The sequence below is a fragment of the Drosophila albomicans genome, chromosome 2L, assembly GCF_009650485.2.
Source record: "Drosophila albomicans strain 15112-1751.03 chromosome 2L, ASM965048v2, whole genome shotgun sequence".
Taxonomy (NCBI): domain Eukaryota; kingdom Metazoa; phylum Arthropoda; class Insecta; order Diptera; family Drosophilidae; genus Drosophila; species Drosophila albomicans.
The window spans coordinates 29,950,906-29,971,281 of NC_047628.2; the positions used below are offsets into that span (position 1 = coordinate 29,950,906).

General features: G+C 43.6%; 8 protein-coding genes across 8 annotated transcripts; 4 read left to right on the top strand and 4 right to left on the bottom strand.

The window, feature by feature from the left end:
- Positions 1–5,881: 5,881 nt before the first annotated feature.
- Positions 5,882–7,572, top strand: LOC117564077 (probable ATP-dependent RNA helicase DDX28). Its single transcript, XM_034242703.2, has 2 exons — positions 5,882–6,759; positions 6,813–7,572. Exons 1-2 carry the CDS (start codon positions 5,932–5,934, stop codon positions 7,539–7,541), a joined length of 1,557 nt encoding a protein of 518 aa, XP_034098594.1. The 5' UTR covers positions 5,882–5,931; the 3' UTR covers positions 7,542–7,572.
- On the bottom strand, positions 7,566–10,045 carry LOC117564076 (uncharacterized). The gene is made up of 5 exons (XM_034242702.2): positions 9,579–10,045; positions 9,078–9,519; positions 8,382–9,023; positions 8,087–8,323; positions 7,566–8,034 (listed from the first exon to the last, which is right to left on the bottom strand). Exons 1-5 carry the CDS (start codon positions 9,885–9,887, stop codon positions 7,604–7,606), a joined length of 2,061 nt encoding a protein of 686 aa, XP_034098593.1. The 5' UTR covers positions 9,888–10,045; the 3' UTR covers positions 7,566–7,603.
- A 193-nt stretch (positions 10,046–10,238) lies between these two features.
- Positions 10,239–11,414, top strand: LOC117564078 (peroxisome assembly protein 12). The gene has a single exon (XM_034242704.2). It carries the CDS (start codon positions 10,360–10,362, stop codon positions 11,233–11,235), a length of 876 nt encoding a protein of 291 aa, XP_034098595.1. The 5' UTR covers positions 10,239–10,359; the 3' UTR covers positions 11,236–11,414.
- On the bottom strand, positions 11,268–12,100 carry LOC117564079 (post-GPI attachment to proteins factor 2). The gene is made up of 2 exons (XM_034242705.2): positions 11,458–12,100; positions 11,268–11,404 (listed from the first exon to the last, which is right to left on the bottom strand). Exons 1-2 carry the CDS (start codon positions 12,098–12,100, stop codon positions 11,268–11,270), a joined length of 780 nt encoding a protein of 259 aa, XP_034098596.1.
- A 22-nt stretch (positions 12,101–12,122) lies between these two features.
- Positions 12,123–13,342, bottom strand: LOC117564080 (post-GPI attachment to proteins factor 2). The gene is made up of 2 exons (XM_034242708.2): positions 12,442–13,342; positions 12,123–12,377 (listed from the first exon to the last, which is right to left on the bottom strand). Exons 1-2 carry the CDS (start codon positions 13,070–13,072, stop codon positions 12,241–12,243), a joined length of 768 nt encoding a protein of 255 aa, XP_034098599.1. The 5' UTR covers positions 13,073–13,342; the 3' UTR covers positions 12,123–12,240.
- A 361-nt stretch (positions 13,343–13,703) lies between these two features.
- LOC117565535 (cleavage and polyadenylation specificity factor subunit 4) lies at positions 13,704–14,874 on the top strand. Its single transcript, XM_034244676.2, has one exon. The coding sequence runs from the start codon at positions 13,828–13,830 to the stop codon at positions 14,677–14,679; it is 852 nt and encodes a 283-aa protein (XP_034100567.1). The 5' UTR covers positions 13,704–13,827; the 3' UTR covers positions 14,680–14,874.
- A 364-nt stretch (positions 14,875–15,238) lies between these two features.
- On the top strand, positions 15,239–18,740 carry LOC117566052 (integral membrane protein 2B). Its single transcript, XM_034245507.2, has 3 exons — positions 15,239–15,538; positions 17,047–17,785; positions 17,849–18,740. The coding sequence occupies exons 1-3, from the start codon at positions 15,431–15,433 to the stop codon at positions 17,995–17,997; spliced, it is 996 nt and encodes a 331-aa protein (XP_034101398.1). The 5' UTR covers positions 15,239–15,430; the 3' UTR covers positions 17,998–18,740.
- LOC117566051 (RCC1-like G exchanging factor-like protein) lies at positions 18,548–20,283 on the bottom strand. The gene is made up of 2 exons (XM_034245506.2): positions 20,095–20,283; positions 18,548–20,035 (listed from the first exon to the last, which is right to left on the bottom strand). Exons 1-2 carry the CDS (start codon positions 20,192–20,194, stop codon positions 18,768–18,770), a joined length of 1,368 nt encoding a protein of 455 aa, XP_034101397.1. The 5' UTR covers positions 20,195–20,283; the 3' UTR covers positions 18,548–18,767.
- Positions 20,284–20,376: the final 93 nt, after the last annotated feature.

Sequence of the window (20,376 nt, forward strand, 5' to 3'; positions counted from 1 at the left end):
GAAGAAGAAGCTTGGCTCTAATCGAAAATGCATGCTATGAAATTGGATTTGCCGCAAGCACGCTTCTGCCACTGCGAAACAACTTCTAACAAGTTTCAAATTTCCTGCCACTGCGGCTCCGACTGCTTCACTCACTCACTCCTTAGAAGACTGCGGACTCTCTTTCGACTGCCTAGACGCGGGACGAGCCCTGACTTCCTAAGTCCGTACACATCGCTGCACATTTATTTCCGGCAAATTAGGCTCAGCCTGGGCCGTAGCGTCGGCTTCGGCGTTGGCGTTGGCCAAAGCAGTTTTCCTTCTTAGCAGCAGCTTTACGTTAACGTTGACATTGCTCATACGCCCCGACGGACAGTCGACAGAGGCGTCTGATAGTCAGTTGCCCAAACCGTCGTCAATACGAAAACATGAAAATGATAACAGACAATTTATTGAAGCGCAGCCCAATGCCCAGTTCACATCCCTTGCCCAACCACATCCACAAGCCAAATGAGTGGACAGTTCTTGGCCCCAAAGTAAACAACACCAAGGATCATAACCCACGCACAGTGGGGCAAGCAAAGGAGTCTGAGATGTGATTAAAATTTAAATTGAATCGAAATTATTTGAAATTGAATAATCGATGCTAATGTATTGGCATCATTTGAGTCAGGCCATGTCACATTAGGCTTTTCATCATGGAGTTTTTCCCTTGACTCTTCCATTGTGAAAGCCGCAGACACATATTTCAGTTATGAGCAAAAAGAACCGCAATGTGGAGCTCGAGATTATTATGATTTGTCGATTCCTGGCGACTGCGTTTCGCATTTGTATCTGTATCTGTACGAGTATATCTGTAAATGTATCTGCCTTTCTTCTACTAAATGTGCGTCTCTGTTGTCGCAGCCAAGTCGAATGGAGTCGAGTCGGAGGGTCGAGTCTATTTTGTGCGGATGTTTATTTATTGCTCGCAATTTTCTCGATTGTATTTTTCGTATGTTGTGTGTTTGTCTGCACAGAGTCGTCGTTCGAAATAAGCTTAAATTCATGCCGTGTATTTATTATCAGCAAAGCAAACTCATTCGCACACAACACAGAGCAGAACAGAGCACAGCACTCATGAATCCACTCACAATACACTCGCTGACAAATATGCACGCCCCTTTTGAATTCAAAGCTATTTTGCATGTTTTTGATTTTTCGCTGACTTCTTTTGCCGCTGCCGCTGACACCGTTGTGGCAGGTGGCACCTGGGTGACCCATTTGCCAGTTCCCCCGCAAATTCCCACGGCTTTCCCTTCTCTAACGCAGCTTAGCAGCCCGTGTCAATGGCTGTGTGCGTGCAAATTTGTTGCTCGCCAGGCTTATGGCGCAGGCAAGGTGAAAGTCAAACGACAGACGGATTCACAGTTGGCAATAGAGATGGATATGGAGAAATGGAGAAAGAGGCTCAACCAGGGCAACATACATCACATGGTTTTCACCTGCAGCTGTGCCAAAAAGGGCGAGTGTTGAGCAGACATTTTTATTTACGTTGATGGCCATAAACATTTGAATTACAATATAATATTTAAGCGCAAAGCTCCAAGCTGCCTTCGCCTCTGTCTCTGTCTCTGAATCTGACTCAACATGAAGGATTTATGGCTGCCGCAAATCTACGCAAGCCACTTAATGCATTTTAATTTATTAAGCTGTCAATCCGTCAGGCAAAACACACACACACACACACACACGCACATTTAAAATGCGCTGTGTGAATGAATTTTATTCAGTTACCAAACAGTTGTGCAGTTCATTCAGCGACCACTTAAGTGTTGTTAATTAACAAACACAGCAATTTCCATGTTGAGGTCATGGCACTTATATGTATAAATGTCTTTCTCTCTCTCACTCTTTCTCTCTTGCTTTCTCTGTCTGTTGGTCAATTCCAACTTGTTTGTGCGCTCTCAATTGATGGCTGACAGACGGTGATGTGGCGACCTTTGCCACCCCTTTAACTAGTTTTAGATACAATAATAGTCTGTTTAAATATGAGCAACAGATTAAAACTTAATTTAAAGTTGAACTGGTCGACGAGTTTGCAGTGTTGTTGTGTTGTGTTTTGTTGCCACTTTAAGTTTAATTAATATGTTAAGCCTATAAAAGCCTCAACCGTAAACTAAACGTAAACGTAAAACTGAACCCGAGATGCCAACAATTCCCAGCTTTGTTTCCCTCTTTTTCCTGTTGCTTCTGTTGTTATCGTTATCCTGATTGTTGCTGCCGTTAGTTATTCTTGTTGTTATTGTATTTAACCCTGTGTAAGCAGCTGGCTTTCGAGAGCACACACAAAACAGACCAAAGGGTCACGTAAAACAATGATGCAAAAGATTTATCCATTTTGTATGTGATTGAAAAGCTGTAAAGCTTTAAAATCACACACACACACATCGCTAAACTCTATTCAAATCGATCGGAACATTCACAATTTACAATTATGTTCTGCCTATTGCATGTTTTAAAGCACCACACACACACACTCAAACGCACACCCGAAATAGACACACACACAAAGCAAGTGAGAGATTGCCGAGTGTGTAATTTGACGTCGGCACTGAAAAGTATGCAGCAGAAATTTTAAATGCATTCCACGCACTGCGTTTGGCGTTGTTTAAGCGCCCCGCCACGCCCCGCCCCTTGGCCTAGCTGCGCCTCTTGTCACTCTGCTGCCACTTGCCTCGTTTGGTGTCTGTGAGTGTCGTCAAGTGATGTGACTGCGGCTGCCTCTCCTGCTATTGCTGCCTCTAGTGTTAGTGTTAGTGTTAGTCTGGGCGTGGCTCGGCTTAGCCTGACTGGGCGCTAAATTTAGGAATTACGCACGCACTGCACTCTCCGCCCATGTTCTCTCCTCTGCAATGCATTGTTCATACACAGCACTCGAAAAAAAAAACTTTAAAATGTCTGGTACTCAATAGTATTATAAAATCGAATTTCAATAGAGTCACGTACGAGCAGTATTAGTCTGTATTAAATAGTAATAATCGAAAATAAATATTATATCTCATAATGATTTGCAAAATATACTTCTTGTATAATAAAATAATAGAGAAATGCGAAACAATAGTTCCTAGTATGCGAATTATTCTCAGTTAACCAAAAAGGTATTCAAATTTTCTCGCAGTGCACAGTGCTGCACACGACACATTTCAAAAATGTGCAGTTATGCAAATTTCAATTAAACAACAGTGCTGTCTCGACAAGCGTTTGCTCGTTGTTTAGCATTTTTATCAGCCGACTTTCACGCTTATCCTCGCAATGCAAATTTCCTTCCGTTTGCCACCGGTGAACGGTCAGAGCTGACAGCGAGGCGCATTACGCTCTCTCTTGTTTCGCCTCGCCTCGCCTCGCCTTGCCGTTGCTCTGCCTAACTCTGATTTATTCAATTGCTCTGTGTGTGAGTGTGTGTGTGTACACACACATATGTACGTCTGTGGTGTGTGGTAGCCGTGGCCACAGGCAATTTGGCAAATGCGGCGAATGTGTGATATTTAGAAGCTCATTTCCAGCAGCAACGCTGACAGAACAAATCCATTTTGTGTCAAAGGCAAACAAACTGAGGCGGCCTCGCGCCAACGTCGTCGATGTCGCGCTGTTTTCGGATCAACATAATCCAAACTTGTTGCATTAAGTGCTATTATTATTGCATTTGGTTTCGGTTTTGCTTTTGGGCCACAAGGCTTATTAAAAGGACATTAGCAAACTATGGCCAAACCCATTGGTAGTGCATGCAAAATTCCTTACGACAAGTTTCGCCCCAAAACACACAGGGGGCAGAACTTTCAACACTTTCATCATTGGAATTGCAAATTCGGTAAGCAACTCGAGCCAAGACACAAGTCAACAACAAACACTTGTCACACGCACACACACACTCACACACATACTTACATATGTGCTGTGTGTGTAACTCGAGAGGCCAACATCAAAAAGGTAGAAAGGCGAGAGCCAAGCGCAGCTGGTATTTAACATATTTGAGCCCAAAAACTAAAAGAGCAGAATTAAAATTCAGCCCCACTTTGGATCTTCTTCTGCTTCTACTTCTTCCTTTTTTGCAAATGAAAAGCAAGCAAGCCGAATAAATTAAGTTGAAAATCGCTTTTATATTTTAAGGGGGAGCAACGACCCTCGTTCGCCTCATCGCATTTCCCATTCGACATCTCTTAACATAAGTATAGTGTGTATGTGTGCGGAAATGTCCCCAGGCTGAATTGTTGCTTTTATTGCACGTAAATAAAGTCATAAAGTCATCATTACACGCTCGCCAACAAGCAATGATACTGAACACGGCGGTAGTCGGGGAAAGGGGGAAGAGTTTTGGGGACCATCAGTCAAGCGCCATTGTTAAATTTAAAAAGACAAAGTTTTGTGGCCGCGATAAAAATTCGAAAATGTGCACAAATTACTTAAAACATATTAAAACTCAGTTTCCCCTCTTCGACAAGACAAATTAAAAATCTTTTTCTTCTTCATCCACGTGAATTCCTTTTGGGTAACTTCTGAACATTGCCTCCCCAATGGCAACCACAAAGTTTTATGCACTTTTATAGCTCGTTTCGTCATTGCAGTTTTCCCCCAGAATTTATAAAATTTTAATATTTTTGTATTAATATCATCGCTGCGCAAAGGTAAAAATGTCAAGTTATTGACAGGGCAACTTTACTAAATTCAACATTAAAAAATAAATATCAATTCGCCCTAAATCGTTTCATACTTGTATTTCATTTTGTTGTTTTCGTTTCTATTAAGCGGTGTTTGCTTGCCATTCGTTCCGTTATGTTTTTCTCCTTTCCTTTTCCCACTGTTTGCCCAGTGCATTTTTTCTGTTTTCGTTTTTAGTAAGCACCGTTAACTGTAGCAAGCATTTCATATGCACGTGTGTGTGTGAGAAAAGTCAAAATCAAAAACCAATATCAATTACATATTGATGATTGCATAATTATGCACATATTTGGCAAATACATTAATATGTACATATTAAACAGTAGTTAAAATATTAAACACGTTACGTATTCATAGTAAATATCTATCCTCTTTTTAAAGCATTTCATTTAATTAGATTTCCATATGTAGTAGCTAAAATATTAAACACGCCATATGTACCCATCCTTTTCTATCATTTTAATTTCATTGCATTTGTAGCACATGCAAAATCTACTTTAGGTTTGAAGTGAGTGAACAAAACATTCTAAGCTTGACTCGACCTGTTAGAATACACTTACATTCATATATTCATGTTCCCATGTATTATGCATTCGTATGCATGTGTGTGAGAAAAAAATTAAAGGAGCACCCACTTACCTTTTCAACATGGCGACTGATCTTGCTGCAGGCTTCAGTTTGACAAGCAGAATTGGCTTGCGGGCCAAATTTTTCATGCATTTCATCTTTCTCCGATATATAAACAACACATTAAACACTTTAAACACATTTTAGCACACGCGATTAACTTTTCACAACGTAATTTATATTTTAAAATCACTCGCGCCGGGTTTTTACGAATCACGCTACTCCGCGTCGAACTTTCTTCGTTAACGATATTGCTACAGGCTTCGGATTAACATGCAAAATTGTATTGCATGGGGCAAAATTTTCATCTTGCTCCGTTATATATGCAACACATTAAACACTTTAAACACATTTTAAGCACACGCGATTAACTTTTCACAACTTAATTTATATTTTAAAATCACTCGCGCCGCGTTTTTATAAATCACGCCCCGCCGCGTCGAACTTTTTTCGATAACGATAGCATTTATGAATAACGGTTGATAGGTCAGCGAAGTGCGAAACCAAAAATACCAAACGAATATACCAGAGCAGGTGCTTTTTTTGTGTATTTAAAAATTCGCTTTGCGAAACAGCTGTTTTATAACCGGCGTGCACCAGATAATAAATAAACTTTGCTGCCACAAAATGTTGCAACATTTTAAAAGGCTGCTCGTTCGCCGACAATTTACTAGTGCCGCAGCTCAAGTACAGACCAGTGAACCAAATAGGAGTAGTAAACCTCTAATCACCTGTCGCCGCACACAGTTCAATCTTCTCGAGCTCGAGAGATCGGATGCAAAGTTTGGGGCAGTGCCACTGTGCTCCAAAGGCTGGCTGCACAACAAGTCGAAGGGCGATCACTTTACGCTAAATGCTATCATCACAGGTGAGCAGCGCCAGGCGGCGATGCACACTCTGCAAACATTTTTAGCTGCTGGACAACTAGAGATGGAGCAGCAGCTGCTGAAGAATCTACAAACGGAACTGGGCATTAAGCACCTCACGGACATCCAGGCACAAGCCATTCCCATTGTGGATGGCAGTTTCCACACACTCATTGCCGCCGAAACAGGTTGTGGCAAGACTTTGGCCTATTTGCTGCCTGTGATTAACAAAAGGTTGAAGTTCCTCCAAAGAGATGCAAACGAGAGCCAATTGAATGCACCCACAGTGTTGATACTCACGCCTGGACGTGAGTTGGCCACACAAATCGCACAGATTGCCAGCAAACTGTGTGAGGGCACAGACTTAAAAGTGAAGGCGTTGCTGGGAGGGAATACAAAGCAGCAGATGATGAACCCAGAGTTCGAAAAGATGGACATCTTGGTAGCCACACTAGGCGCGGTAAGCAAACTGGTTACCACGGGCATTTATCGCATGGAGCAGGTACGTCACGTGGTGCTGGACGAAGCGGACACACTGCTTGACGATTCATTCACCGACAAACTCACATATTTCCTGCGCAGATTCCCCGTAAGTAGCATGTGTAAGCAAAGCAGAGAATGACCAACTAATTCCTTGTCTAGTTCCACAGGAATCATGTGCAAGATGCGAGCATTGTGGGAACACAGCTGCTTTTGGCCTCAGCCACTATGCCCACGAATACGAGAGAGATACTGCAGAAGGTGATCGATGTGGAGACCATCAGGGATGTAGTAAGTCCTCATCTGCATTACCTGATGCCGCACGTCACCCAGAAGTTTATGCGCATCAGCAAAGCGGATCGACCAGCAAATCTTCTGCTGCTGGCCAAGCAGGACAAAGCAAAGAAGCGACCGTTTATTGTGTTCAGCAACAAGTCGACCACGAGTGATTATGTGTCCATCTTTCTGAACAACAGCGGCATCAATTGCCTCAATCTAAACGGTGACATGCTAATGAAGATCCGCTTGGGACGCTTCGAGGAGTTTCAGCGTGGAAACTGCGACGTCTTGTCCACCACAGATGTGGGGAGTCGTGGCTTAGACACGACGCGAGCTCGTCATGTGATTAACTTTGATTTCCCGCTGCATGTTTCTGATTACATTCATCGCTGCGGACGCATTGGACGCGTGGGTAGCATGGACAAATCGCTGGTAACTAACTTTATATCATCGAGACGCGAAATCGATGTGGTGCAACGCATCGAGCATGCGGCACGCACTGGCGGCTTGCTTCCCGATGTAAATGCGAATATTAAAAACATCATTAACAAGCGCATTATGGCTGAGATGAAGCAGGCGGGCATTGCAGTGCCCCAAGAGGAGGCATTCTAGTGTACAAATAGTTCATAATTAAAGTTTGTTGAAAGCATAGCTTTTATTTCAGTTCTCGCTCTTTAGACTCTCATGTAGTGATAGCCACTGTTGGCCACCACACGCCTCACATTCGTCAACGGCTTGAAGAGTTTTCGCCGTGCAATTAAAATATCAGAGTGTACAATGTCACTGCCTCCTCCGTTGGTAGACGGCGAGTCCATGAACTGGGCAGCCGCCACGCCTTTGGGCTTTAGCAGCACCGGGCGACAGCCGGCGAACTTGAATCGTATGGTGCCGGCACAATTCAGTCGGAGATTCGGTTGCACCAGCTGCGGAAATGCCTCGGCCAGTGTTGGTTTCGGCTTGAGCGCCTTGCTGGGATCATCGCCATGGCACATCGCCGCCGCCAGCGTGCTCCACTCCAGGCGACGCACGCCAGGCTGTGCTTCAAGGCGATAGGCGGGTTGTCTGGCGTGCAGATAACGCTGCGAGATCATCTTTTCATAAGCAGCTGTAATGGAATTTTTCAGTAATTTGTTTTAAATCAGTGCTAATTGACTTACAGGCAAAATGAACAAGGAAGGGCTGCAAGGCGCCTGCTCCACAGCCATACTCCAGCCACTCGTACAAGTGAATATCGTCGCGACCAGCTAGAAAGATGGCAGCTGGCGCTAAATCACGCCAAAGACTGTCAGGAATATCCTCAACGTTGAGCTTATAAATGTATGGAATGAACTCCCGAAAAGCGTATTCGCCCAGTGCAATCAGTCCTCTGACAGCACGACTGATGTACTTGTAATCTGAAAGAAAAGGCAATTAAAATAGCTGGCAGAACCACGATTACTTCTCAAGATTTACCACGATCGCTGCAGACTTCTCGACCCTCAAAAAACCGCGCCAAACGTCGCTTTATTAAGAACAGACACTCGGCATGCAGAAAACCACTTTGAGCTGCCATTTGGCCAATGGTCTCACACAGCTCATCGACGCAGTTGTTGCCCACTGGGGTAGCAAAGTAGCTGGACAATTGCTGTGGTTGTTGCTGGGCATCAACATCGTTGCTGTTGTCGTCCAACTGCAGCTTGTAAATCGTCTGCTCCTGTGAGGCTTCGTTGGCAAAAGCCAAGTCCGCAATAGGCTGTTCCTGCTGCTGTTGCGGCTGATGCTCGAGATCAACGCTTGAGTACTGTGGCTCTTCGAGCTCCATTTTGACCTGCAAATTTGGTGACTTGATCGTCTCAAAGGGCGCCATTAGTTGGCTGATTAAGACTTCGGCGAGATGAAAGTATTCTTGCCGACAGTTCAAATGGTTCGCCTGGAAATTGAAGTTGCAAGCTCGCAGCAGACGCCAGCAACGTTGGCTCACTTGATCGTGCTGCCGAAAAGCGAGCAACTGCAGCATTTTGCTGACAATCACACGATAGCAAGACCCCATCACTGGAGTTTGAAATGCCTGCGAAACGGCAACGTTGCGAGCACTGCTCTCGCCAAATATGGCAGCTGTTGAGAGAGGCAAGTTTAAGCAAATTATAAACTAATATTTGAGTAACTAACCCGTCACTAGACTTTGAACATATTGCTTTAGATGCTCTGTGTTCTTATCTTCTATGGGACAGAAGCAGCTAAAGTCCACATCAAGCGGCAACGAGAGCGAAATATCCTTCTGGAACTCGTCACGTAGCTCGAAAATCTTGTCGGAGTGATAGAAGTAACTGCCATCGTAGTCGATGCAATCCCAGTCGCTGTCCATTGCTCCCAGCATAGGCGGCACATCTGCATCCTTGAGTACTTCATTGACCAAGTCGTAGGTGACGACACCACCTGAGTGCCGCGAATAGATCTTCACGTTGTTGATCAATTCCCAAACTTTGTAGGATGCATCTTCTGCCAGACGTGCACAAACATCCTGCGAGAGTTCGACGTCTGTTTGGTCATGCTGTTCCCAGAATATCTTGATGCTGCGCGGGTCGAAGCCAGCGTAGCTCTTTGTGTGGCCCTGTTTGATTAAAGAGTGCTATTAATTGCCAATTGATAAATATACCAAATTACTCTTACTAATCTGTTGGAATTGTTGGCGGTCTCTGCACCGATTCCTTGTGCTGTTCCCGCTCCTGCAAAGGACGCATCAAAGAGATTATAGTTTCCTAAGCTCGTTGTTGGCGTTGTTGGTGTTGTTGCCATATTCACATGAGTAGGCGTGGCAGGTAAACTGCCCACTGGGACGCCGAGATTTGCCGCCACTGCATTTTTGTTAGCTGTCTCTAGTTTGGCATTCTTGGAACGCGATTTTGTGGACTTTTTGCTCATTTTGCCCAGTGTCGACTTGTTCGGCTCCTCCGATGAGCCACCGCCGCTTGTTTTCATGCTGCAAATTCTTAAAACTTTATTTTTTCGTGAATATACACAAATTTGCAGTTTTGTTTTGCAAGCGAAACATCAATATGTCAACAGCTGGTTTAAGCGGCTCGTAAACCGTGGTGGCAAAACGATTAATAATCTCCATATGGCATCGAGGACAGTATTTTTGTGGCGACACTGCCAACACAAGTGTGGTGTTTTTTTTTTTTTTTAATCAAATATTATTTATAACACTGTTTACAGGTGTTAAATTAAAAGCAAAGATAAAAAATCTGTTACTTTGTACGAAAATGTAAAACAATATGATACTAGACCATTTTAACGGTTGTGGTGGTGAACCGATAGCAACTTGATTCTGACGGCAGTATTTTTGTGGTCACACTGGTTGCTTGTCTGCACAACTGTTGCATTTTCAATTTGTTTATCTTTGATCTAATTTAATTAATAATCAATAGCACTGTGAAGTGGCTTTGCAACTATGGCGGAGGCGGCAAATGTACGCCAGAATCTACAAAATGTGCCCTCAATATTTGAAATATCCGCCGCCGAGACCCTGGACAACCTTATCTATCCAGCACTGAGCAAAGTTTTTGATTACTTCGGTCTACGTTTGGACTTTAAGCTCTGGGGCAACTTGAGGGTGCGTGAGGAGCTATCGCCGGTTGTGACATGGATACTGCAGTATTTATATCTACGCAAACGCGCATCCTCCTTCGGTGAGAGCTTCTATGGCCTACAACGCACAGCAACCGCAACTGGAGAACTTTTAACCCGCCAGCAGCAATTCACATCAGCAACGTTGCTAACGCTTCTTCCCTACCTGGAGCGCAGACTGCGGGCACGAAGTGCTCAACATGAGGACACCTATGCCTGGGAGCAGCATCTCATAAAGATGTTCCATGTATACAACGCCTCCAAGGCAGTGCACACATTTCTCTACCTAATCAAATATGCAGCGAGTCATTCGCCACTATTTCGAGCACTTCACCTGACCTTACGCTATCCAAGTGTCCCACCCGAGGAGGATAAGTGGACGTACATCTTCCTCAAAATGCTAGAGGTCGTTGCCTTCTTTCTGCAATTCATACAATGGTGGTACTCGAATGATCAGCGTAGGAAAGTTGGAGGCACCCTACAAAATCCCGAAGCGTTGTGCACAGAAGAGAAGCAAACGTTAAAGAGCGGCGAGTGTCCAGTGTGTCTGATGCAGCTGCAGACACCCACAGCTTGTGCTGTCTCTGGTTATGTCTACTGCTGGAAGTGCATTGTCAGTCATCTAAAGAGAGAGCCAAGTTGTCCTGTGACCAAATATCCCATTAGCATCGATGATCTTGTGCGCATTTATGAGACGTAGTATTAAGTTTATTTGTAATAAAGGCAATATGTTCATGTAGAGATCAAAAAGAAGCCTCGCTGCTCATTGCGACAGAGGTAAAGCGGATAAAAGTCAATCGCCGAGGTCCAAAGATAGCCCATGAGCGACCAGCTAACGACGTATTCGGCCAAAGCAAATCCAGTGTAAGCTACAATTAGATATAGATTAGATAATAAAACGAATACAACGACAGCAACTCACCCAGAGGTAGGCAGAACATTGTGTGCAGCGGATAACAGCACCACATGGCCAAGGTGCCGCTATAATAAAAGATTACTAACTTCCTCTTCAGCAAGTAGGATAACTGCTGATGCGGCTCCACAGCAAAGCGAGTGCAATGCCGTTTAAAGCACAGAAAGGATGCGCCAATGTATCCAAAGCTGGCCAACCAAATTGAGCAGACGACTATCATGTGAATACTCTCATCGCCAGAGATGTGTGTCCAGCGTGCCATGAACACAGTGCTGAGGGTTTCGTAGAGAAACAAAAACAAGATAAGCCACTGCAGCATGTAGGCACGTCTAAACACCTTGCGATAGTAGCGCCAATAGAGCACAATGATAAGCGCACGCAACGGCAGCAGCATCCAGGTGACAAGCTTCCAGCCAAGCTGTTGGGATCGGGATATGGCCGAGACGGATGGCAGCGCATTCAACACTCGGCAGTCAGTGTAGGTGGCGTGTTCGAAGTCAGTGAGCATCACTTTGACAATCATATAAGCCAAGACGAAGGGCGGCACAGCGAAGCCAACGAGCAGCAATCGCGCGATGGAAATGCGTAGCACTGGCGCCTGCGAAGACAAATCCTTGGTGGAGCAGGGCAGCAACTTTACAGTGTCGGACATAATTAAATTATTGTGTAGAATGTTTGACAAGCTGACTTAAAAGTATAATTTAATGGATGCTTAAAATAGAATTAAGTAAACTTTGAGCTTAAGCTAAGACCGCAATATATACAGAAGAAGAATACTAGAATTCGTTAAAGCTACAAATGCGTTAGATAGAATCCTTGGCGGGCATCGCAGACGACGCTTAAAGCGTAAAAGTCCCAGCACGATGTCATGTGGAATCCCATGTTTGTGAGCACTACGATATACTCGAAGAGCGCAAAGAATGTGTAGACTGTGGAGCAAGCAGAAGAAGGATTAATGCCTGAAAAGATATGATATAGAGACAGGTGACTCACCTCCGCTTTCACAGCGCGCATTGTGCCGCATGAAGCAGTAACCGGCCAAGCCGAAAGCCACGACGTTGGTAAGGAAAAGATTGCGCTTGTATTTTAGCGACTTCTCCTCATGGGGCAGCATCGCCACCCTGCGCGCATTTCTGTTTAACAGATAGGAAATGAGCATGTAGCACTCGCTGCAAGCTATAAATACCACAAAGGAGTTGCGATGGATCTCGTAGTTATCTGCTGAAGTCCACAACGATAGCGAGAAGAGCGCCAAGTCCTCAATCACATTAAGAGTGCAGGCCAAGATGCCAAACATGCGCCGATTACGTCTGATGTGCTCTCTATAGTACTCCATATACATCTTGGCCACTGCCAGTCTAAATGGCATGTGGAGGATGATGGCCAGACGCCACACAGTCTTCTGCGGCTCATAATTACCAATTGCAGCGGAGACCGATGGCAAGTAGTTGGCCACGTCGCAATGCGTGAACGTAGAGCGCACAAAATCAAAGAGCAGCGACCACACCACACAGAAACAGAAGGCGCCTAGGGGAAGGCTAACGGCGATTACGGCCAACTTGGAGAAGGCGATGCGAAAAATCGGCTTCTTGGGGTCGTTGAGGCGCACGTAGGTGGGCAACATGCTGGCTGTGTATTGGATAAACGGGAAACGTGTGCGGCGGGCGTTGGCTTCACATACTTTGTTGTTACTGTAATAACGTTATTAACCTTTTAACCGCACAACTCTCATATTGCAACTGCGGCATCGCGTAAACAAACGAAACGGGCAATGCGGCTGGTATGCTGTTTATACTCTTTAACCTCTGTTAACCAACATTTGCCTTATTAAATAAAAAAATCTTTCTGTCATTATATTTAAGCTGTTAACCACATATTTAATTCGAAAATAATTAAAATCTTGCGATAATAAATTAAAATGTGAGCTGCATACCCCTACATTCTTTTGCAGATGAATATCGATATCGATTAGGCAGTATAACCACCAATGTAATGGACCAGATGTTTTGAAAATAGTCGTAAAAATTTTTTAATAAGCACTATTACATATATATCACATTTTTATTTGGTAGTCATAAATCCAGTTATTAACCATATTTTTATTATCCACATTTAGAATTATTATAATACTGCCAAAAGCTATTTTTTTTTTTTGCGAATATAGCTGCATACCCGGCATGGTCTCTTCTATTTTATCTGTCGATGCCTTCGTCGATACCAAATGCAGTGACCACTAAAAGACCGGCAAATACACTTTCTGTATATTTCTAGCAACCCGTTCACGGTCACACTGTGTTGTGCCAAAATACAACGCGCTTTTTATTGTTGTTTATAAAAAAAAAGTAACACATCAACCACATCAATTTCAACGGTAACGACATGGATATCATATTGGCCAACGTGAGCACATTGCAGTTCAAGGCAGAGCGCGACCTCATCGAACAGGTGGGCGCAATACCGCTGCCTTTCTATGGCATGGACAAATCCATCGCCGCTGTCTGCAATTTCATCACAAAGAATGGCCAGGAGTGCGACAAAGGCACTGCGTGCCCCTTCCGACACATCCGCGGCGATCGCACCATCGTCTGCAAGCACTGGCTGCGCGGTCTTTGCAAGAAGGGCGATCAGTGCGAGTTCCTGCACGAATACGACATGACCAAAATGCCAGAGTGCTACTTCTACTCCCGCTTCAATGCCTGCCACAACAAGGAATGTCCCTTCCTGCACATCGATCCGCAGAGCAAGGTGAAAGACTGTCCCTGGTACAAGCGCGGCTTCTGTCGTCATGGACCGCATTGCCGGCATCAGCACTTGAGGCGTGTGCTCTGCATGAATTATCTGGCTGGCTTCTGTCCCGACGGTCCTAACTGCAAGCACATGCATCCGCGTTTCGAGCTGCCTCCACTTGCTGATCTAAGCAAAGATCAGCTGCATAAAAAACTGCCCACGTGCCACTATTGTGGAGAGCTCGGGCACAAGGCGAACTCATGCAAACAGTATGTCGGCAGCCTGGAGCACCGCAACAATAACATCAATGCAATGGATCATAGTGGAAGCAGTGACAACAATGATGAAGGTGGGGTACCGAATCATCCGCCGCCACCGTTCCAGAAGACACCTACGCCGCTGGAGGAGATCACCTGTTACAAGTGCGGTCACAAGGGACATTATGCCAACAAGTGCCCCAAGGGCCATCTGGCCTTCCTCTCAAATCAACATAGTCATAAGTAATGTTAAAGTTAAGAAGAGTCGTAAAGTAACAACAAACATCTTGTGTGTACATTTAAGAATTCAGTTACATATTTGCGCAAGAGGTGTCCGAACAACGGTAACATTGTTGGAACAATGTTTTTCAAATTATTTTAAGCTGTACGAATGCCGATGTTTTCACGCCCAGATATTGCAATAATTATGAATAAATTTATTATTGAATAAATTCTACTTTTAAATAAATTCAAAACCTTGAAACTTGTGAAGTAGTGTAAAAATACTGTCATGCCAAAATAACTGTCATACTTTCAAATACTTAATTGGACTATCGATGCAATTTGCATTTGGATAGTGAGTGCATCAGATTTCCGCGTAAATAGTACAAAATCTGTATTTAATAATTTATTTCTCGCATTTGCTAAAAAAAATTATAACCAACACTTACAAAAACATATATTTGATGCAGAACAGTGGAAAATCATCATGCATGCAAGTACATAATTTAGATACTAGCAATACTTTTCGATACCGCGGAACAGTGGAAAAGTATCGTTCACCTGCTACGCAGTTTCGCTGCGCATACAAACTGAAAACAAATTGAAAAAATAATTGAAGAGTAAACATCATAGGCGTCGACTTGTTAAAGTATTTGTTCTTTTTTCTCGATCAACTGTGCATAAGGTTATTTAACAAAATTTCAAGCAAAATTAGCGATTTTTTTTTAAACACGTACTGAAAGTGTACGAATTAGAAGAAAAAGCAAACAAGCAAAATGACGATTCTAGCGAAGTTAACAGGTGAAAAGAAGGATCTGGAGAAGGTGCCGTTGCCATTGCATCTTAACGATGAAGCCATGATGCATCATGGGTCTCTCATCAGCGTAAGTTAGCTCCAAAATTAAATAGATTTTTACGCAATCTTGGATTTGTCCTTGTGAGCTCCCCAGTCGCATGTCCTGTGTCCTTCGTAGCTCTACAAGTTTCGTTTTCTTTCGTATTCGAGTATGTATACGTGTGTGTTTTTATCTGTGTTTGTGTGTGTGTGTGTGGGCGGACGCCCGTTACTGTGAGCTCATATGTATATATGTTTGTAAGTGTGCTTAGCAGCATGCATATCTATCGATTTTTCCAATGCTGGAATTCCCAGTGTCCTTGCACTCTTTCTTTCGCCCCCATTTTGAGGCCGCTACAAAATGCTGTTGTTTTTGTTGTTGGCAGCCTGATTTCAATACTTCACTCAATGCCTTTTCCTTTGCAATTCGCATCAGATTTGCATTGTAAACATTCCAGAAAACGATTTGCATGTGTGCACACACATTTTTGTATGTGTGCATTACACTTACATATGTGCGTTGTCTAATTTCATTTTCTGCCCTTTGTACAGTGGCGATAAGTCAAGTTAAACATACAAACAGCATGTACGTAGTTACATACATATGTCCATCTACAGCCCTTTGGAGAATTTACGTAGTTACATACATATTTACTTATACATATGTATAATATGTGCAATATGTGAGTGCGAGTTCAAAGTAACCCAACAATCATTTTCGCTGAGAATAGCTTTAAAATAACCCAATAGACCATTTCTTCCACTGACAACAAAACAAGAAGCAGAATTGCACTTGTATAAGATATTCGTCACCTTTGCGATAACGGTGACTGTTTACTTCTTTGTTTTTATACCCACACCCAAAGGGGGGTTGAAGAGTGTCTTTGCTTGTGTCAATACGTCATTAATTCAATAACTTTTTTTTTGTCTTACTTCTGCGAACAGAAATTAGTTAGAACCAATTTCGTAAATTAGGGGGAATCTAATAGAGAGAAAAGTTTTGGTTATTTATTATTGTTATTGAAAAGTTGTATTGGCCATAAAGGCCATAAGCTTTAAAGTAATATAATATTGGGATGTTGCGAATGAATGTATAGTAAATTAGGAAGTATAAATTTACAGTGCGAAAATATAAATATATTTTTCCTTGTATTCAAGGACATGTGTGTGGGGTATCTTTTAGTCAATACCCGACTTACTTGTTTTGTTATCGTGAAATGGGAAAACAACACCAACCGATAAAGGCCAATAATTTTTATTGTCGGTCGGAGAATATGTATCAATGTAACAGTTGGTCATTATGGAGCTTTTGTATACTTAGTAATAGCTAAATGGGGAGGAACAATGCAATAAAATTTCGTAAAATTATACGGGAATTAAATGCGATGTAAAAGGGTGTATTTAAGTTATTTTTTGTACTATTTCCTCTTAATATTACGTTTGCATAAATTCAGTACATTATGTCCAATTATGTATATATCTACGTCTTATTAAAATAGTCTAGAATTGATAACAAAATAGACTGCTACATATTAATAACACATACAATTTTCACAGGCCAAGGGAGGAATCGCCTACAGCGATGCGGATACAGAGTCCATGGTGTTCAACCGACCGCAGCACACTTGCCTGAAGTCGTTCTTGCTGTTCCTGATAGCTGTGATCGTGATGTTGCTGGGCGTCCTCGGTGGCTGGACATTGTACAGGTTCTATGCGCCCAATCATGCGAACATGCGCTATCATGCCTTGTGCGATATTCCTTATGCCGAGGACTCCGCTGAGCTGCCTCGCTTCTATCCACGCAACGATGACGCTTTTGCCCTCAACTGGCGCTCTCTGCTGCCACTCTACGGTCCTAGCTCGAGCTCGAGCTCAAGTGATACCTTGATGAATACTTCCTTGGATGACATCAATGAGAACTTCTTCCGTGAGGAAATTGAGCTGGACAACAGCGATGATGATGGCTATGCGAAGATCGATGTGCCCGACTTTAAGGATGGTCGCCGTGGTCGCTTCATGCACGACTTCAGGGAGAATCAATCGGCCATTGTGGATACCACCACCAACAGATGCTTCATCATGCCGCTGGATCGAGAGACCACGCTGCCACCCAGCAGCTTTGTCGATCTCATGCAGAAGATGGGAACTGGCTATTACAACATTGACACGGAGCGAGTGCGTCGCAATATGCGCGTGATTACGCCACGGATCACTGATGTATCCAGCATCTCTGAGCGCATTGCCAATGAGTGCTACGACATGAAGATCTACATGCTAGAGAAGTTTGTCTCAGGCGGTAAGTTGAGCTAAGACTATCAATCTATTCAGCTCATTTATGTCTTCTCTTTTGGTTTTGCAGTGGCCAAGCGTTCGGCTGATCCCCTGCCAGAGGCTGGCAAGTATGCCGAATTCATGGGCAAGGGTGTCATCGAGTATGATCTGTCCAACATTGCCGAGGTAGAGGCATACGAGGCGAACGAGGAGGCACAGCGCCAGGGTCGGGCTTGAGTGCATTCACAAAACATTTTAATATCTTAAACACACACAAACACCATAGAAAAAAGAAAACGAAAAAAAAAAACAATTGACGATTTGTGTGTAACATGTATTACGATGATCTGAAAGAGGCTTCCGGCCTCAATTTTTGTAGTCTGTAGTTTCGAGACGCATGCTTATAAATCAACTGGCATCAGCAGATGGGAGGAGGCTTCAAATTGTTGAGCTCCGAGAGAGAATAGTAAATTATAGACCTAGACCCTAAATGAGAAATGTACCTAGAAAGCAATCTAATGCGATTCGACGAAATTGTGACAAATACAAAGCGAGTGTAGTGCTTGGAAAGAGAGAGAGTGAAAGAGAGAAGTGGTCAGATGTTCAGTATAATGTTTAGAATTGGGGACTCACTCAAAACAACAAAAATATCTATTGTATATGGGAAAAAGGGAGACGCTAAGCCCAAAAAGACAAGCATCCCAAAACACACTTGATACATATAAATACACACTGCATTCAATTCCAAGTACATATTTTATATTATATATACTACGATTTAAAACTCTATATCTCTAAATACTAAAAACAAGTAAGCAAGCAAATTAATTAAACCAAAACATATTGTATAGAACGACGAATCGGTAAAGCTATTTACATCGCAAGAGAAACAACAACAACATCGGACAAACAAAACAAATTAATCTAAATGTTCTTTAATCGATTTAAATGTATTAAAACGCGAATTTGTGATCTTTAAACTGTTTTTTAACTTTATTGGTTTTTTTTTATATATGAGGTCGACATAGAGCTATCGTGTGATCTACGCCATAAGCTACCTTCGTCACCTTGCCATTGATGGCCGTCTTAAAGGGAAAGAACTGATCCTTCTTGTGGCCCAAACCCAGATGCCCAAATCGATTCTTGCCCCACATAAATAAGTCACCATCCGAGTTGACGGCGCCCATGTGAAACACGCCACAGCCAATCGACACAACTGTGGTTGCATTGCTAAAGTCATTGCGTCCGAAGAGCGGTGGTAGCAGATGCTGTGGCCTTGAAGTCTGTTCTACGAAGGGACCAAAGCCTAAGATGCCATAGCCCCAGGTGTAGACCAGACCCTGATCATTGAGTGCCATGCAAAAGGAGCCCCCCGCAGCCACATCTTTCACCTTGCCAATGCCTTTTGTCAGCTGCAGCGCCCGCGGAGAGTTGATTTGCATTTCCGCATCTGGCGAATCGTCCAGCTGACCGTACTCCGAGTTGCCCCAGCCAAAGACATCGCCATGTTCGTTCAGGGCCAACACACAGTCTGATGCGCAAGCAATGCGCACAATTCGCTCCTTCTCAATGTCGCCAGCGATGAGAGTGATGACTCCAGCGGAATAATAATTGCCCTGTCCTGTCTGGCCATCGGCTCCCCAGCCGCAAGTGTAAACCTTGCCCAGCTTGGTCAGGAACATGGTGTGATCCTGTCCACATTCGACGCTTACGATCTCATCCTGTTCGCCACAGATGTCCGCCTGTGGTATTCTGTGTATAACCGCACTGCGTGTGTAGCATTCATCTTCGATGATTAGTCGACCACATTGACCATAGGAATTGTTGCCCAGCGTGAACACAGCTCCATTCTGGGTGACCACAACGAGATGAGCTCGTCCAGCAGACATGCTGCGAACCTTCATCCCTTCATCCGTGTCGCCTGCCTCACGTGGCAACTTTATGGCCGTGGGATAGATGATGACATCGAGATTGGCGGGTTCCTTGCTCTTGGGCTTAGGCTGCAAGCCTAGTTGGCAGTCTGTATTGAGGCCACTACCGAAGAGCGTTTCGCCGTCGGAGCGATTAACGGCATAGGCTGTAAAGCCGTAACCAGTAGTTACATCAGTTATATCATTATTATTGGAGAATTGCAGCCGCGTTGGATGATGCACCATTTCTGTGTAACGTTCCTGAGCCTTTTTGATGTTCCTCTGCAGCCCGAGGGCTCCGGTTTCCTGGAAACCCCAAACATACACGCGATTCTCATGTGTCGCCGATATTTTGGGTTCGTAATCTGAAATTAAGTAACCGAAATTGAGTCAAACAAACGTTAAATGAGACTAAGTGTTTTACGCTTAATCTTGGTGGTGTCTTGACCCAGGACAACGCGCTTTGACTTGGCTGTGAAGGAGCGGCTTAGCCGCGGAATCCACAGCTTTCCGCTCTTCAACATTTTAAAGTTTAACTTAACATTAAGAATTAAATTCTGCGTGTTTTGATCGCACTACCGAAGCATCGATTTATTGAACATATGTATCTTGGTGTGACCGAAGGATTAATTTTTATAATATACTTTTGAAAGCGAGGAGATATACCAAAAAACAGTCAGCCTTATAGTTGTCGCCTGGTTACACT

What these genes read in the sequence shown, in the direction of transcription:
- LOC117564080 (XM_034242708.2), bottom strand. Translation starts at nt 13,072, where the DNA reads ATGTTGCCCACCTACGTGCGCCTCAACGACCCCAAGAAGCCGATTTTT. An exon ending in TGCGCGCTGTGAAAGCGGAG is followed by an intron (nt 12,378 to 12,441) that starts GTGAGTCACCTG and finishes CTTGCTCCACAG; the next exon opens with TCTACACATTCTTTGCGCTC.
- LOC117564077 (XM_034242703.2), top strand. Translation starts at nt 5,932, where the DNA reads ATGTTGCAACATTTTAAAAGGCTGCTCGTTCGCCGACAATTTACTAGT. An exon ending in ATTTCCTGCGCAGATTCCCC is followed by an intron (nt 6,760 to 6,812) that starts GTAAGTAGCATG and finishes TTCCTTGTCTAG; the next exon opens with TTCCACAGGAATCATGTGCA.
- LOC117565535 (XM_034244676.2), top strand. Translation starts at nt 13,828, where the DNA reads ATGGATATCATATTGGCCAACGTGAGCACATTGCAGTTCAAGGCAGAG.
- LOC117566052 (XM_034245507.2), top strand. Translation starts at nt 15,431, where the DNA reads ATGACGATTCTAGCGAAGTTAACAGGTGAAAAGAAGGATCTGGAGAAG. An exon ending in ATCATGGGTCTCTCATCAGC is followed by an intron (nt 15,539 to 17,046) that starts GTAAGTTAGCTC and finishes CAATTTTCACAG; the next exon opens with GCCAAGGGAGGAATCGCCTA. An exon ending in AGAGAAGTTTGTCTCAGGCG is followed by an intron (nt 17,786 to 17,848) that starts GTAAGTTGAGCT and finishes TTGGTTTTGCAG; the next exon opens with TGGCCAAGCGTTCGGCTGAT.
- LOC117564076 (XM_034242702.2), bottom strand. Translation starts at nt 9,887, where the DNA reads ATGAAAACAAGCGGCGGTGGCTCATCGGAGGAGCCGAACAAGTCGACA. An exon ending in CCAACAATTCCAACAGATTA is followed by an intron (nt 9,520 to 9,578) that starts GTAAGAGTAATT and finishes TTAATCAAACAG; the next exon opens with GGCCACACAAAGAGCTACGC. An exon ending in TGTTCAAAGTCTAGTGACGG is followed by an intron (nt 9,024 to 9,077) that starts GTTAGTTACTCA and finishes CTCTCTCAACAG; the next exon opens with CTGCCATATTTGGCGAGAGC.
- LOC117566051 (XM_034245506.2), bottom strand. Translation starts at nt 20,194, where the DNA reads ATGTTGAAGAGCGGAAAGCTGTGGATTCCGCGGCTAAGCCGCTCCTTC. An exon ending in AGACACCACCAAGATTAAGC is followed by an intron (nt 20,036 to 20,094) that starts GTAAAACACTTA and finishes ACTTAATTTCAG; the next exon opens with ATTACGAACCCAAAATATCG.
- LOC117564079 (XM_034242705.2), bottom strand. Translation starts at nt 12,100, where the DNA reads ATGTCCGACACTGTAAAGTTGCTGCCCTGCTCCACCAAGGATTTGTCT. An exon ending in AATGTTCTGCCTACCTCTGG is followed by an intron (nt 11,405 to 11,457) that starts GTGAGTTGCTGT and finishes ATCTAATTGTAG; the next exon opens with CTTACACTGGATTTGCTTTG.
- LOC117564078 (XM_034242704.2), top strand. Translation starts at nt 10,360, where the DNA reads ATGGCGGAGGCGGCAAATGTACGCCAGAATCTACAAAATGTGCCCTCA.